At 33.5% G+C, this 15198-nt stretch overlaps 1 protein-coding gene and 1 long non-coding RNA gene across 2 annotated transcripts; one reads left to right on the top strand and one right to left on the bottom strand.

Moving 5' to 3' along the window:
* Positions 1-4242: 4242 nt before the first annotated feature.
* LOC114740754 (uncharacterized) lies at positions 4243-4976 on the bottom strand. Its single transcript, XR_003739713.1, has 3 exons — positions 4870-4976; positions 4539-4668; positions 4243-4442 (listed from the first exon to the last, which is right to left on the bottom strand). It is a non-coding gene; the product is annotated as an uncharacterized LOC114740754 (long non-coding RNA).
* Positions 4977-10643: 5667 nt separating this feature from the next.
* Positions 10644-11592, top strand: LOC114740825 (secoisolariciresinol dehydrogenase-like). Its single transcript, XM_028929073.1, has 2 exons — positions 10644-10684; positions 10776-11592. The coding sequence occupies exons 1-2, from the start codon at positions 10644-10646 to the stop codon at positions 11590-11592; spliced, it is 858 nt and encodes a 285-aa protein (XP_028784906.1).
* Positions 11593-15198: the final 3606 nt, after the last annotated feature.

Raw genomic sequence — 15198 nt, 5'->3', positions numbered from 1 at the left:
CCTCTTGTGCAATGCGGTCATTGATGCTTCAACTGAAGAATGACTGAACTAGTGTCTTCTCATAGTTGTGAATAAGGCATTCCATGACTGCACATTGAAGGGGAACATTATTCGGAGTCGGAGATAACTTCACCTCATCTTGGTAAAGCATGAAATGTATCCTATGTCTCATGATTGTTTCTGTGCTTTTTCTTTTTAGTATACGGCAAGATGTGGTCGATTTTGGACGTTAATTGGCTTGCAGTTCCACTGTTAAATTGATCCGCTATAAATTGCCATCGTAAAAAAATCGGGAGACCTTCAGCATCACGTGTACGAGTCTCTTCATCCGAAATTTCATTATCCTCGTCATATTAAATTCCCATTTTCGCCGCTTTTCAGTCGAAGCTCATCAAGAAAAGACTCCCATTGCGAGAGTTTGACTGAGTTACAGATACTCAGCAAGGCTTTTCATCGCTGCAAGAATTATCTTGAGCATAGACGTTATTATTGAGAAGATCACTAGGTACCGGCATCCTTAAACAAAAATCAACTTGGACATCAAATAAACGGCATAAATTCTCAGTAATGTATCGGGTCAAAAAAATTTTGAAAAAAGAAGAAGAAGAAGGAATCTTAGAAATCTGAAGTTTGTGCCGCGAGGCACAAGCCACAAGGGTTCCAGCGAAACTAATAATACTCGACATGTTCGCTGCAGCAGCAGTTGGGATTCTCGCCCGAGCATCTTGCCAACTCTTTTTTGATAGGGTGCTAAATTAGAATTTTATAAGCATATTTATAGATTTGTGAAATCAATGAACAGGCCGATAAGAAAAAATTGATTATATTTGAAGTTCATATTTGATTTTTATCTTTTATAAACTTTTCTTTTCCCTCTTCAATGCGTTATATGTAGTTACAAGTTTTTTCTTAATATGGGATTGGAATCCAAGAAATTAGTGATGATGCCTTCTGTCGTTAAAGCACTCAATTAAACTAGGTCTTAATTGATTTGTAGTTTAGGATCGACTTAAGTCATTACTTCCAAGGAGCAATTTATGGGTTTCTTTAGGTAAAAATTTAGGTGATAAAAAAAATGCAATAAATTGGACCTAAACTAAAATGCAAAATTCTAATCCTAAATGAAAAATGCAAATATCCTAAAATCTATATGAAAATTAAATTAAACTAAATAAATGCAATGCAATTTTTGGAGGGTTTTTTGAAGGAAAATAAAAATAATTAATAAAGAAAATTAATCAGAAAGCAAAGAGAATTAACAAGTAAAAATGGAGAAGTTCTCTTCAAGTAAGGTAGAGGGGACAACTTAGGATTCGCATGAATTCAACCTTCATAACCTTAAACAAAGGGAACCCTCAATTTCAAAAACCCTTAAACTATTAGAGAACTCATAATAGTATAAGGTTGGTTGATTAAGCTTATTAAAACCAATGAAAAATAACTCAATTAATTTTGAAAATTATGTTTGAAATTATTCAATTAAACGATTAGACAATTAACCAACTTAATTAAACAATTAAGAGGCAAAAGAACCCAAATTTTGCAATTCAAACCACATTGATAATTAAACTCATAATGAAAACTCAATTATAAATTCAATTAACAATGCAAAGGTTCTAAACATAAATTCCAACAAATGTCTCAATACAAAAAAAATCCAAATATCAATCCAATCCAAGCATAAAGATGACAATCTAGAACTAAATTGTCTCAATAAAAATACAACTTAAAATTATCTAAAACTAAATAATCTCAAGTCCTTGAATTAAAAAGATAAATGGAACATTACTCCCTTGTGGTCTTCAAGTGCTAGCCCAAGGCTCTAATCTTTTTCATGCTCCTCCTAAGTTGCCTCCCTAACAAGTTTAAGCCTCCATGAAAATTATCTTCCCTCCAAAGTCATTAGATGCCGCAGCCATGAGGAGTAAAGAAGAGAAGAGGATGATTATGTGGATTGTACGTGGAGTAAGAAAGAAAAGGATGTGAATTGACGATGGTGAGAGCGGATGGATCATCTTTTTCTAATATGGGACGAAATATATATGGTGCAATCCGTGAATATGGATGAGGGAAGATATGGCGTAGGCTAGAGGATTATTTTGGCGGGAAAAAAGGAAAATTTTCTTGGATACAAAACTCAAGCCCATTAATACTTAATTGACCCACTTGATATCAACCATTGGATTGTACTTATATTCCAAGAAACAATCTTGCACCGTTAGATTTAATACATGCTCTTTCTTGACCTACAAGAATTTAGGTGCATCCATTAATGTAGATTATATCCAAATATAATCAAAAATTAAATATTAAATCTGCATAAAAATTAGGTAAGAAAGTGCCAAACTTTTTAAAAATAATCTTTCTAAAAATATGAGACTTGTTTTCAAAGAAATAGGAAAAATTAATTCCAAGTCAAAATAGGAAATCACAAAATATCTATATTTTTAATCCAAAATCTCAATTTTTATGCAAAATCCAAAAATCAACCAATTAATTCAATAATACATAAAAAGTTCATTTAAATTCAAAATTATCATTTAAATCCTAAATTATTGTGGGATAAAATATATAAAAATTAGACTTTATCAATTAGTCATATGGCCCTGCTGTAGCATGGCTCTATAAATTTTATGACATACTAACTATTTTCATAAATATGAAAAATAGGAGTTGGCAAAAAGGCGAAAACGAAAATTGGAATGGAATATGCATTTGGATGGGAACCCCTCCAAAACGAGATCCCGATACCAGGGGCAGAAATTTTTGTTTGGAAGCAGTGAATATTAAAACCAAATAATGTTTTCATCATATATCTTTATATTGTGTTTATGAAGTAAAATTGGGGATGAAGAACCAGTGGGGGAAAGATGAGAAGATAAATAATGGTGGGGTGTCAGAAGTTACGTACGCATTCACGTGCTTTGGACTTAGATTCACTGTGTTCCCATCTTCCTGCCATCTCCCTAGTCCCTCCCCTTAAGATATCTAAAATTTTAATAAATTTTTATATTTCTAATTCTATTTAATTACAAATCTCTCATCTTTTACACTAATTGAATGTGTAGACAAATATTATATATAAATAGTTCTTAGTCAAGTTTAACTGACTTTTAATATATGTAATTGGTTATTTGTAGTTTATGAAAACATCATGGGAAGTATTATTAATTATGGAAAATGGACAAAATCATTGTCCGTGATAAAAATAAATAAAAAATTCTCTAAATTCTTCTTTTTCTGTTTTCTATTTTTTTAAACCATAAAAAATAAGCATTTTGTGACACACATGAAATGGAAGGAGTAAATAAAATTCTACGTAACTTTTGTTGTCCCCACATTTTGGCAAAGTATTTTATTGTCATTTCATATACCACTCCATAACTCATTATGGTTTTCAATATAAGAGTTATATAACTAATTTATAAATATTAAAAAAATTAGTTATAGTTATTTGTGAGTGTTGTTTTCTCTAAAATATATTTAATCATATGTATTAGAATAAAAATTATTTAGCATGTATAATCATCATGAAATTACTTTAGGGTGTTTAATTATTTTTTAATTATTTATTTAATTTTGACTGAAAAAAATTAAAGAGATTTTAGAATACAGAGGGGGTGTTCGGAGGAAGGCGAGGTGAAGATATAAAAAAGACGTTTAATGACTATGAGAAAAGAGTGGTGATCAGGGTTAAGAGATAGAAACAAACACATGAAAAAGCAGCTCCAATTGGTGTCTTGTGGGTGTCATCATAGGTTCCAATACAATAACAACTTCTTTCCTCCTCTCTCTTTCTTCCATGAACTTCTACTCTCTCATCCCTATCACCTGTGCGTGTTTGAAAATCAGTAACACAAATCACATCAATTCACGTCTTGAAATTTCTGTTGATCTGTCAATACCTCTCAAGTCTTCTTAAGCATACTACCTTCCAACAGGTTTAGATGTAACACTTGAAAAAGAAAACCTGACCATATTTATGACTCAGTGAACTGAAGCGGGACACATGAAGATCGCCGGCCATGATTTCTATCTTCCGTTCTTTAAGTAAAGCATAACATACGGAGCGAGTTTACATCTTTGGACACGATCGGGTTTCTTCAATTTGGCAGGAGATGAAGAAAATATCCCCAAGGAGATCAAGAAAGACATCATCAACTTTGCATCGCAGAATTAAGGTGAGAGATAGCAACAGCGGCATGGAAAGCAGCTCCAATGGGAAGAGCGTCCTCATCAATCCCAAAGCCGAAGTCTTCTGCTGCCATGATCGTTGGAGATACTTTCACGTTTGGCTTACCCAGCAAAGCTTCTCCCACTCTCTTCACGTGCTCACACAGAGCACTGTCGTTTATGGTTGGAGGATAAGGCCTCATTGTTTCTTCCATGAAGTCCACCATAGCCAAGCATCCCTTCATCACTGCACTTTGCGTCTCTATCACCTGTAAGTAATGTGTCGTTTTGTCTTCTTCACTCTCCAACGTCCACCCACAAACACGTGATTGCATAGAATGGAAAATAACATGGGATACATATACCTCCTGCATTCTTTGCTGAAGGTAGGATTGCTGTTTCTGACGTGAACGTTCTAAAAGTTCCTCCAAATTGGTCCTCCTCCGGCATTTCGTTCTCTGCTGCTCCACCCTTAATGAACCCAACCGATATTACCTATAACGGTATTCAAATGAGCCAACAATAAACTATGGTCTATATTTGACAACAGGATTCTGCAATACTATGAGAACTTGCTAGATGGTATATAGCAGCCTAGTTATCAAGAATCTGGTCTATTAAAATTATAATATAAAAACTGAGAAGGATCCACACCGTTGGACAATCAAGTTGCAAGATGGATACTGAGTATGGTACCTTGGCTTCTAACGGGTCAATTTCTAGTGAAACGATAAGTTGGAGAGCAAGTATAGCGATGGAAGCTGCTAAAATAGGGCCTCCTGCGAGTTGGGCTCGAATTATGACCAGAAATCTGGAAGAGGCAGCCGTAAAGGGGCCAGGTCGCGAAGCGAAAGTGCCAGTTGGTATTTGTGGACAAACAAGCAGGGCAAAAATAGCTTGGACGTCGTGGATGAAAGTGCTTATATGAACACGGACCTTCAATAAGTGTCGCCTGCTACGGAGTAGTTTTGCAGCTCCCAGCAGCATCGTCACATGAGCATCGTGGCCACATGCATGCATTTTGTTTCTGCTCTTGTGATCCCATTCTACCATTTCCTTCCCAATCATAATTTATTCTGGTGAATCATTTGATCACTTTCTGTTATCACCAATAAATTTGAAATGAAATTCTAGGTATAATAACAACAGAAAATTGGAGTAGAATGAGTATCCCTTCTAATCATGTGACTCCACACAAAAATAAGATGGTCCTTGAGAAGAAAAATATATCAATTTCTACCATTCAGTGCAATTTATTTAACATCCAAGGATGGGGTTTTGCCACATCATTATAATATCATTTTAAACTTTTGACAAGCACTCACCGATTTGCTACCCTTCTTTCTGAATTTCGATAGAAGGAGGAAGAGACAAAAAAACAGAAGCGCCTAAAGTCGAATTCTCGCCCCATTAAGACAGACAGATGGAGGGAGGAAGAGTTGGGAGAGAGTAGGTATATTGTAATTCATCTGGTCAAAAAAGGTACATTGTAATTCATGAAAGGTGGAAAAATAATACTGTAATTCAAAATCCTACTACCTCCTGTACTGATGGGAGAGCTCAATTTTCAGTTCCATTATCTGTCTTCTTAGTCCAGCCCAGCAAGATAGTCATGAAAGACGAGGGAAGGGACAGCTAGTTAACGTCCAAGGATGGAGTTTTGCCACGTCATTTACCGTGTATGGTAAAAATATAGAAGATATAAAAGATGACAGGAAAATAAAACGTGAACAGGAAGGGCGTCCATTTGAAAGATAAATAGTTCAGAAGCAGGGAAGGCGAGATTGAGCGTAAATTGGAGCGAGGTGGGCGGACAAGGATGCTTTGTGCTGAACAGCTGAAGTCCAAGTGGTTGGTCGGAGAAGACTTACGACGCCATTAATATCTCCATCTTTCACCGATAACGACCCCTTTAGGTACTGCAGTGCAATGGGCAGCTCATGCCTGTAAATGTAACCCTTAACCAATTCCGTCCTTTCAATCAAAATGGCACACAAACCCGGTTTGCTTAAGCTTAAGAAACCTATATAATGAAACAGAGGAACATATAAAGCCATTGATTTTTTTGCTAAGATAGGAGGTTTCAAATTCAGCACGGGCATCACAGCAGAAGTAATGTAAGCCAAGGATGACGCGGCATTCACTTCTCCGGCCACATGAAATCAATACATCTGACGCCACTAGTGATGTGGCTAGCTAGCTTTTCCCCAGATCGGCAGACATTGATCCACTATTCCTGTTTTTCTCTATTAATATTAATAAGGTGTTTCCTCTGTTCTGCATCTAATTATATAGTGAAGTGTACGGATAGTTTCCAAGTGCTTATTGTTACTTCTAAAAGATGAAGCCTGCATATGCCAGAATTAGTTAAAACGTAACTCTTTATATTTTTATTTCTCATTTAATATAGATGAAATTGAAAAAAAAAAAATCAATTCGAAACAGATTAAATGAGTTAATTTTTTTCTGATAAATTAGTTAAAATAACTTATATCATTAGGTTCCGTCTGTTTCCTTCTAGAGTACAGAAAGCTAGGCAAGAATTGAAAATTTGTTTGGTACAGAAAATGTCACTGTTTAGGTGGAAATGAAATATGATTCCTTGAGCTTGTTTGTTTGGCAAGCACAGTCTGTTTTTGGCCTGCCCATTCCATTCCACTGTGGGAACGGTCATTTCCATGGTCAGCGGAAGCGTCGTTTAATAGAAATACGTCGTAGTCAGCGAGTGGATTCGAATTAGAATTGACACCCATTCAAGTGGCATATCGTCGCCCTGAACTCCTAACCACTTTGATGTCCAAGCTGATTCCAATTTAATGACGATGTACAGAGTTTAACACGCACACGTAATTAATTTATATCACGTAATTAAGAAGAAATACACATAGGTCCTATTTGTTACGAAACATTAAAAATAAGAGATTGGGATTAAAATTGTAATTGAAAAAAATTAGTAAAATAGTATTTAGTATGAATAATTGCTTATTATATAAGATTAGACAGACTCATAGAAGTGAGATTGGGGAATACCACTTCTCTCCATGGTATTCTCCAATCCCACATATATGGGTTTTACTAATCCCATATAACAAGCAATCTTTTATACTACCTCCGGTCCTTAATATAAGATCCTATTTGACTTTTATTTTGGTTCTAAATATAAGACCCCAATCCACTTTGTCTCTCATATTTGTATATATATTTTTCAAAGTAACCTTTCTAACAATGATAGTTCTAGTCAATACACTTGATTAGCAAGGATATTTTAGGAAATAAAACACCTATTTAGGACAGATAACTAACTCAACTTACTTCCTTAATCTCCTCAAATTAGTCAACTGGCTCTTATAATTATGACCGGAGGTAGTATTAAATACCTTTTTAATAAATTTTTTTAATTGCAATCTCAATCCCTCATTTTCAGTGCTTTCTACCAAACGCAATCATAGTGTACATCTAACACAGATTGGAATTCATAACAGAATGCATCATTGTAAGCCATGATCAGTGTTACTCATTTCAAACTACTTGTAACATACACAAATAAATTTGTCCCCGGCCAATTATATAAATCTAGTTAGAAAATGAATCAATTGAAGAAAAAATGATTGGAAAAATTGGAGATAAATACCCTATTGAGAAATTAATTAGCAAATGGGATCTAAGGATTTTGTGTAAGTGAACTTCCGTTTTTGTGCAAGTGATCTTCCCTTTTTGTGCAATTAATCTTCTATGTGTGTGCAACTAATTTTCCATGTACGTGCAGCTGATTTTTCGTATGCATGCAACTGATCTTTCGTGATGTGCAACTGATCTTTCTAGGTCCTATTTATCAATTAATTTCTCAATGGGATAATTATCCCTGATTTTTCCAAAATAATTTCTCACATATGCACAAATTAATCATTATTATTCGGGGCCTTGAGTTAGGACTCAGTGCTACAAGGAGTACCAATATGAAGTGGCCACTTCATGATCCGCACGTTATATAATACTTTTGGTCCTAAATATAAGAGCCAGTTGACTAATTTAAGTAAATTAAAAAAATAAATTTAGTTAATTATTTATAATAAATAATTATTATCTTTTTTAAAATATCTTTATTAATTAAGTATATTGGTTAGAATTATCGTTATTACAAGAACTATTTTAAAAATAAATAAATATAAAAAAATAAAATAAATTCTGATATTATATTTATAATTAAAATAAAAATTAAATAATACTCCCTCCGTTCCTTATTATAAGAGACGAATAACTGAATTACGTTGATAAAAAAAGCAGTTAAAATTAGTTAAGAACAATCAATGTGTAACAAATATAATTTTTTTTTCCAAAAATGCCCTCATTAATAAGGAGAGAGAGCATGAGAGAGAACAATTAAATTATTAAAAGAAAGAGAAGTGGGAGAGAGAGAAAGTGTGAGTTGGAGACAATAAATATGGGTAAAATAGAAAATCAACACAAAAAAATAGAGACAACTTTTAAGTGTCTCCTATATATAGGAACATGCCATAAACATTAAATGTCTCTTATAATAAGAAACGGAGGGAGTACTTGATATTAAAAAATAGATGTAGCATTTAATTTTGCGGAGGAAGGGGGTCCGAACTTGTCGATTCCTGAAACTACGTCGTCGGTCACTGCCTGACTTTGACGGATAGATTTGCAACTTTTAAGATCAGTGATTCAGTGGGTGGCTGTAATTGTCTGCCATCTCCTTGCGGAGCTGGACAATCACAGCATCCCGCTGCTGGTTTTCATTCAAGTTTCTTTTTTTTTTTTGTGCTTTTTTTTTTTGAAAAATAATGATGGAGTAAGAATTTTACATGATCTAGAGAAACGTTTTTTTTTTTTTGCCACCAACTATGGTTAACCATAAAACCGCGAGCTCTACATAGCTGCCAATTAGTGGAGTTTCCTAAACCCCTAGCATGGAGTTTGATTCTTAGCACTGCGTATCAAAAGGATTTCGTAGTCAACGTCAAAATCACTTCAGAAAGTTTATGATAAGAAAGAATTAGTTATTATTAATGGCAGCAAATACTTTTAGTTTGAAAAAAATAATTACTCCTCTAGTCCAATTTATAAGACACTTTCAATATGTTTCATACAGAAAAAAAAAACCTTAAACTTCATTAACTCTCATTTAAAATTTAATAACTTTCTAACTTTAATTCTATTTAATGTACATTATACCTCATAAAAACAAATTCAAAACAATAATAAATTAGGGGTAAAATTATACATTCATACAAAAAATTTCTTTCAGTACTCTATAAATAGGACCAAAAAATACATTATCTCTCTGTCCTATAAATAAGACCAGAGGGGTAACAATAAATAATAGACAAAATAAAATTTTTAAAACTAAATTTTAACTGCCAATATAACGGTCAATTTTTATTTTAAAAACGCCTTATGCTTAAAGTAGAGGTAGTATTAACTATTTTTGTACAATTTACCTTTTATTGGTTATAATTAATCATGTAAAATATTCCTTCTAGTGTTATATACAATTGACAAATAACTACGCCAGTTATGAAGAAAAATGAAAGCATTTACGTACTCTTTGTAAGTATGTTCGCGAAGTGTAACTTTTTGGCCCAATAAATTTTTAATTTTATCAAATGCCACTAGTTAATGACGCTTACGAAGTCAATTTACGTTTAATGAAGGGCATGGAATTTTTTTTGTTTTTTAATTTTTGCCAGCTTGCATTGAAAAAACACTTTCAATGTATGTGAGTAATTAGTTTCTTATATTTAAGAATAAGAGAAGCTATATAAGCTATCTAGATTCTCTAATACACAAGATTGAAGGAGCCCTCTGAATATTCTTTTTAATTAAAAATATCTTAATAATTCATCCAACCTCCTTATAATCTAGTTTTTTTTAATAACTTTCTTAATTATACCCTTATATACAATATACTTATATCCGGTCTTTAATATAAGACTTCGTTTGACTTTTATTTTGGTTTTAAATATAACACCCCAATCCACTTTGTCTTCTATATTTATATATTTTTTTAATGAAATCTTTTTAATAATGATAGTCATAGCTAATAAACTTAACTAGTAAGGATATTTTAGGAAAGATAATATTTGTTCATTATAAATAACTAACTTAACTTATTTTTTTAATATTTTCAAATTAGTCAACTATCTTTTATAATTAAGATTGGAAGCAGTATATTTTAAAAAAGAGGTTATATACGTGTATCCGCACAACACTTATATCAAGTTCTTTATCTTTGTTATGTTAAATTTTTCAGTCAAATTTAATATGTGAATTATTTTTAAAATATTATCATCAAACTATTAAATTCATATAAAAAACATAATATACATGTGATTAGAAAACCTCACTCCTCTTCGCTTCGCTCTATAAAAGCCCTCTCGTCTCTCGGCTTTCTACAACAAAACGTTGCTTTTTTGATATACGCAAAATTTCATCACCTTCATTCCATGGATAAACGATCCTCTTCCACGGCTTCCATTCCCGAAAGGTGACGCTCTAAACTTTTTCTCTCTTACGTCTTTCTAGTTTACATACACTGGATCCTCTAACCAATAACCATATTCATATTTGCCCCATAGGCTCCAAGGAAAAGTGGCCATAATCACCGGAGGAGCCAGCGGCATCGGCGCCGCCACTGCCAAGCTCTTTGTCCAAAACGGCGCTAAAGTGATTGTCGCTGACATCAAAGACAGCCGCGGGCAATCCCTCTGCAAAGCGCTGGGCACAAACGATACCGTCTCCTATGTACACTGCGACGTCACGAGTGATTCCGACGTCAAAAACGCCGTTGACACAGCGGTGTCCAGGTACGGCAAGCTCGACATCATGTACAATAACGCCGGCATCCTGGGCGACTTGGATCTCACAATACAAGGCTGCAGCAACGAAACCTTCAGAAGGGTTTTCGAAGTTAACGTGTACGGAGCTTTCCTGGGGGCGAAGCATGCGGCGAGAGTGATGATCCCAGCAAAAGCGGGAATCATTCTCTTCACGGCGAGCATAGCTTCGGTGGTGGCCGGAGAGGCACCTCATGCTTACGCAGCGTCGAAGCACGCCGTTGTTGGGCTTATGAAGAATCTAAGCGCGGAGCTGGGGCCATACGGAATAAGAGTGAACTGCATCTCTCCGGGCGCCGTTTTGACTCCGTTCGCGAGCAATTCGATGAAGATGGACAGCAGGTTGACGGAGAAAATGGTGGGCATGGTGATGTCGAAGGGGATGGTTCTTATGGACCCTGAAGAGGTAGGGAACGCGGCGCTCTTTTTGAGCAGCGATGAATCCAAGTCAGTGAATGGTTTGAACTTTGTGATTGAGGGAGGATTTAATAATGGGAAGGCCAGCATGTCACTCACTTCTGGGATGAAAGATCTGATGAAGCTTTTCTACAAGAAATGATCATTTAATTAGCTCCCTCTACGTTTTCTACCCATACATATGTACGTATATATATATTATACGTGCTCATTAATTAATATGTACGTGTGAGTGTTCTATTCTGTAGTAATTGCTGAATCTTTGTTTGAGTTTGTTTCCTCCCCATATATATGTGTGTATGTATTAAATGTGCTAATTAATTAATATGTAAGTGTGAGCGTACTATTCTGTAGTAATTGCTGAATCTTTAAATTAATTTCACTTGTTTCAGTTTTTTTTTTTTGGACTCACACTTGTTTGAGTTTGTTTCCTCCCCTTTGCGTGATCACGATCAAGGAGAACCAGAAGGCAATAAAATCGTCTAGCCGCGGCCATAGAGAACGGCTTCTCTGCTGGTCTTTGTTTTTTTAGGACCAAATGTTTGCTGATGAGCCTGATATAAATATTTTGATGAGGGCATTAATAGCCCTTATGAACAAGCTAACAAAAAATGGGAACTATTAAAGATGCTAATAACAAGGAAATCCAAAACGAGAAGGACAGAGAATCCTACGGAGTTCAAAAACTAATTATTCTAAGACCTCTGTCAAAATTAATCTAAATTATGCGTTGATACTATTTCTAGTGTTTATTTGGACTGGCTTAAATAAGTTTTTATAAACTTGTTTCATGTAAACAGAGAAACAAAACTTGTCTTATATACTTAACTTGTATTTCGCAAATCATAATTTAAAAAAAACTTATCAATTATTTTAAACGGGTCCTTGGTTGGTGCCTGCATGGACCCTCCATTTGTCAAATGAATAAGCTTTTTTCATAATTAATGTGAAAACACTTTATTGTTTTTTAATTAAAAGAGATACTTCGTATTAGTGTACAAAGCAATAACAAATAAGGTTTGCTAATTACGGTAATGGAAGAGGCTATATGTGCTAACTTATTAACTAACTAGTTTTACTTTAAAAGAAACACTTGCTGTGTAGTGATATATAAAAATATACATTTGAATTGGTTTTCATATTTTTTCTTTATTATTGATTTAATTCTCAGACTTTGATGAAGGCATTATAGTTTATTGGGTTGAGAGATTATAAAATCGAATAGTTTTAAATCAAGATTTATTGATTAAATAGCAGTTAATTTTAAAGTTCTTGATTTGATAGAGATTAATTTTAAATTCAATGTGATTTAGAGCTTTTCTAGGTATACACATAAAAACAAAATTCAATGATCGAATGGCAGATAAAGACAAGGTTAAAAACTGTGAATCATGTGTCTTTTTGACGCGCACAGGACTTGGCGCGTGAAGTAATTTTTTTTCTTTTTCCTGATGTCGTGGATTAGTCGAGGCAAAAGAAAACTCAAAAGAAAAAACATATTAATTAAAGAAGCTTGACCAGGTTTAATGACTGTCGGAAGCCTCGTTTATAATAATGTTCAGAATTACTTATAAACACATACACACAAACTAAACAAAATTCCTCTCATATATTACTATCATATTTTGTAAAGCATGATTAAAAAACTGTTTATAAATCATTCTAACCAGACCTAGGATGTATTACTTTGATCTCACCACCAAACCTCGTTAATAAGATACGGCAGGCCAAGTTAGCTAGCTTTCCAGGATTTTTTTCTTAACCAGATTAAGGGTGTTGGATGAAACCAAACCGTGGTTTGGAAAAGTGATTCTGGAGAATAGATTTTGGCTCTGTTTGGGTGTTCCAAAACCGTGGTTTCAGAAGCACTTTTCCGCAAAACGAGGTAACCTCCTCCACATATTTACTTCGTAATCCGTAAAAGCACTTCTGAAACCATGGTTTTGTTTTTATCCAAACACTCCCTTTGTGAAGAATAGATTTTGTAAAAAAGTGATTCTGAGAAGTGAGAGTTTTGGATAGTTGTTATCAGAAGCACTTTTTATATATACAAATTACTAAAAAAAAGACATAAGTTAATATGATAATTACAGAAAAAATATATTTTATGATATATTTTAATTTGAAGGAATAAAATTGTTAATAATATATTTTTTACCAATATAATTAATAATACATAAGATAATATAATTAATAAATAATTAATGTGTATATATATTTATAAAATATAAGATTAATTATGTTTATCAAAAAATATGTTATAAAAAAAATAACAGATACATATCATATAGGCTCTCATACTCTCTCTTTTTTCTTCAAAAGCAAAAAATTTTGCTTTTTACAAACCATGGTTTTGGTTTTTAGAGGGGGTGTTTGGGGTGTCACCCAAACACACCCTAAGTGATTTGGGTTGATTGAGCGCAGAAGTGTCAGTCTGGGATGCTCTCAAAAGTGAAAACGCTATTAATTATAAGGACTTGGGCAGCATTTGGAGTGGGGAAAACCACCTGGTATTCTAAAACTGCGGGATGATGATCTCGTCCTTATCGAAAGTGTCGGTTTTGACTTCCTTAGTTAAATGCTGATAGCTTTCATATGGTTGATCGTATGACAGCTTGCCCCTGTATGTTGGTTTAACCCTTTAATTATTACTCCTCTGTTGTTTATTATAAGAGATATTTGATGTTTATAGTATGTTTTTATATATAAGAGATATTTAAAAATTATCTCTATTTTTTTGTATTAATTTCTTATTTTACTCTTATTTATTTTGTTTCCAATTCATACTTTCTCTCCCTTCTACTTCTCTTTTTTTTAATAATTTAATTGTTCTCTCTCATACTCTCTCTTCTTATTAACGGGAGTATCGTTGGAAAAAACATTACTCCCTCCATTCCTTATTATAAGAGACATTTGATGCTTATGACATGTTTCCATATATAAGATACACTTAAAAGTTGTCTCTATTCTTTTGTATTGATTTCCTTGTTTACCCCTATTTATTTTGTCTCCAACTCATACTCTCTCTCCCCCTATTTCTCTTTCTTTTAATAATTTAATTGTTCTTTTTCATGCTCTCTCTCCTTATTAATGAGGGCATTGTTGAAAAAAACATTATATTTTTTACATATTAATTATCCTTAAATAATTTTAACTGCTTTTTTAATCAATATAATTTGGTTATTTGTCTCTTATAATAAAAAATGGAGAGAGTAGTATATGGTTGGGGGAAAGAAGTGTTAGTATTTGGTATATATACATATAAAAGCATTAAATATTCAAAACAAAGGCTTTTGACGTCTAAAAAGTCTTTTCCGGTGAATCATGAAAGCAGATGTTGTTCAGATATTTGTTACGCTCATCTAAAAGTTTACTTAAATTTAAAATTTATCTGAAAATCTGAAAAAAATTTGGGGGGGGGGAGGGGAAGCTTTCCATTAAAATTTTTATTAAAAAATTTGACCTAGACAATTTACAGCTGCGGCATAAAAAAATTTAAAAAAAAAATACTTGATAAAATATTTTAACAAAAGTTATTAAAGTATTAAATCCAGACCGTTTACTTTTGGATCTTGATGATGGGGATGGAATATAACGACAAAGTGGGATGCCATCTGGACTCCCCAACTTTAATGAGACGTGTCCCTATATGGATAGAGTGGGGCAGTTCCAACCCATCACACTAGCGGCCCGTTTGGTTCAAAGAATTGATTAAAATAAAAATAAATAAATAAATTGAAAAAGGAGA

This window comes from Neltuma alba, unplaced genomic scaffold (assembly GCF_004799145.2).
Source record: "Neltuma alba isolate B1F8T4 unplaced genomic scaffold, ASM479914v2 tig00003187_pilon, whole genome shotgun sequence".
NCBI classification, from domain to species: Eukaryota; Viridiplantae; Streptophyta; class Magnoliopsida; order Fabales; family Fabaceae; genus Neltuma; species Neltuma alba.
The sequence above is the reverse complement of the archived record's forward strand: the minus strand, read 5'-3'. Positions and strand labels throughout refer to the sequence as shown.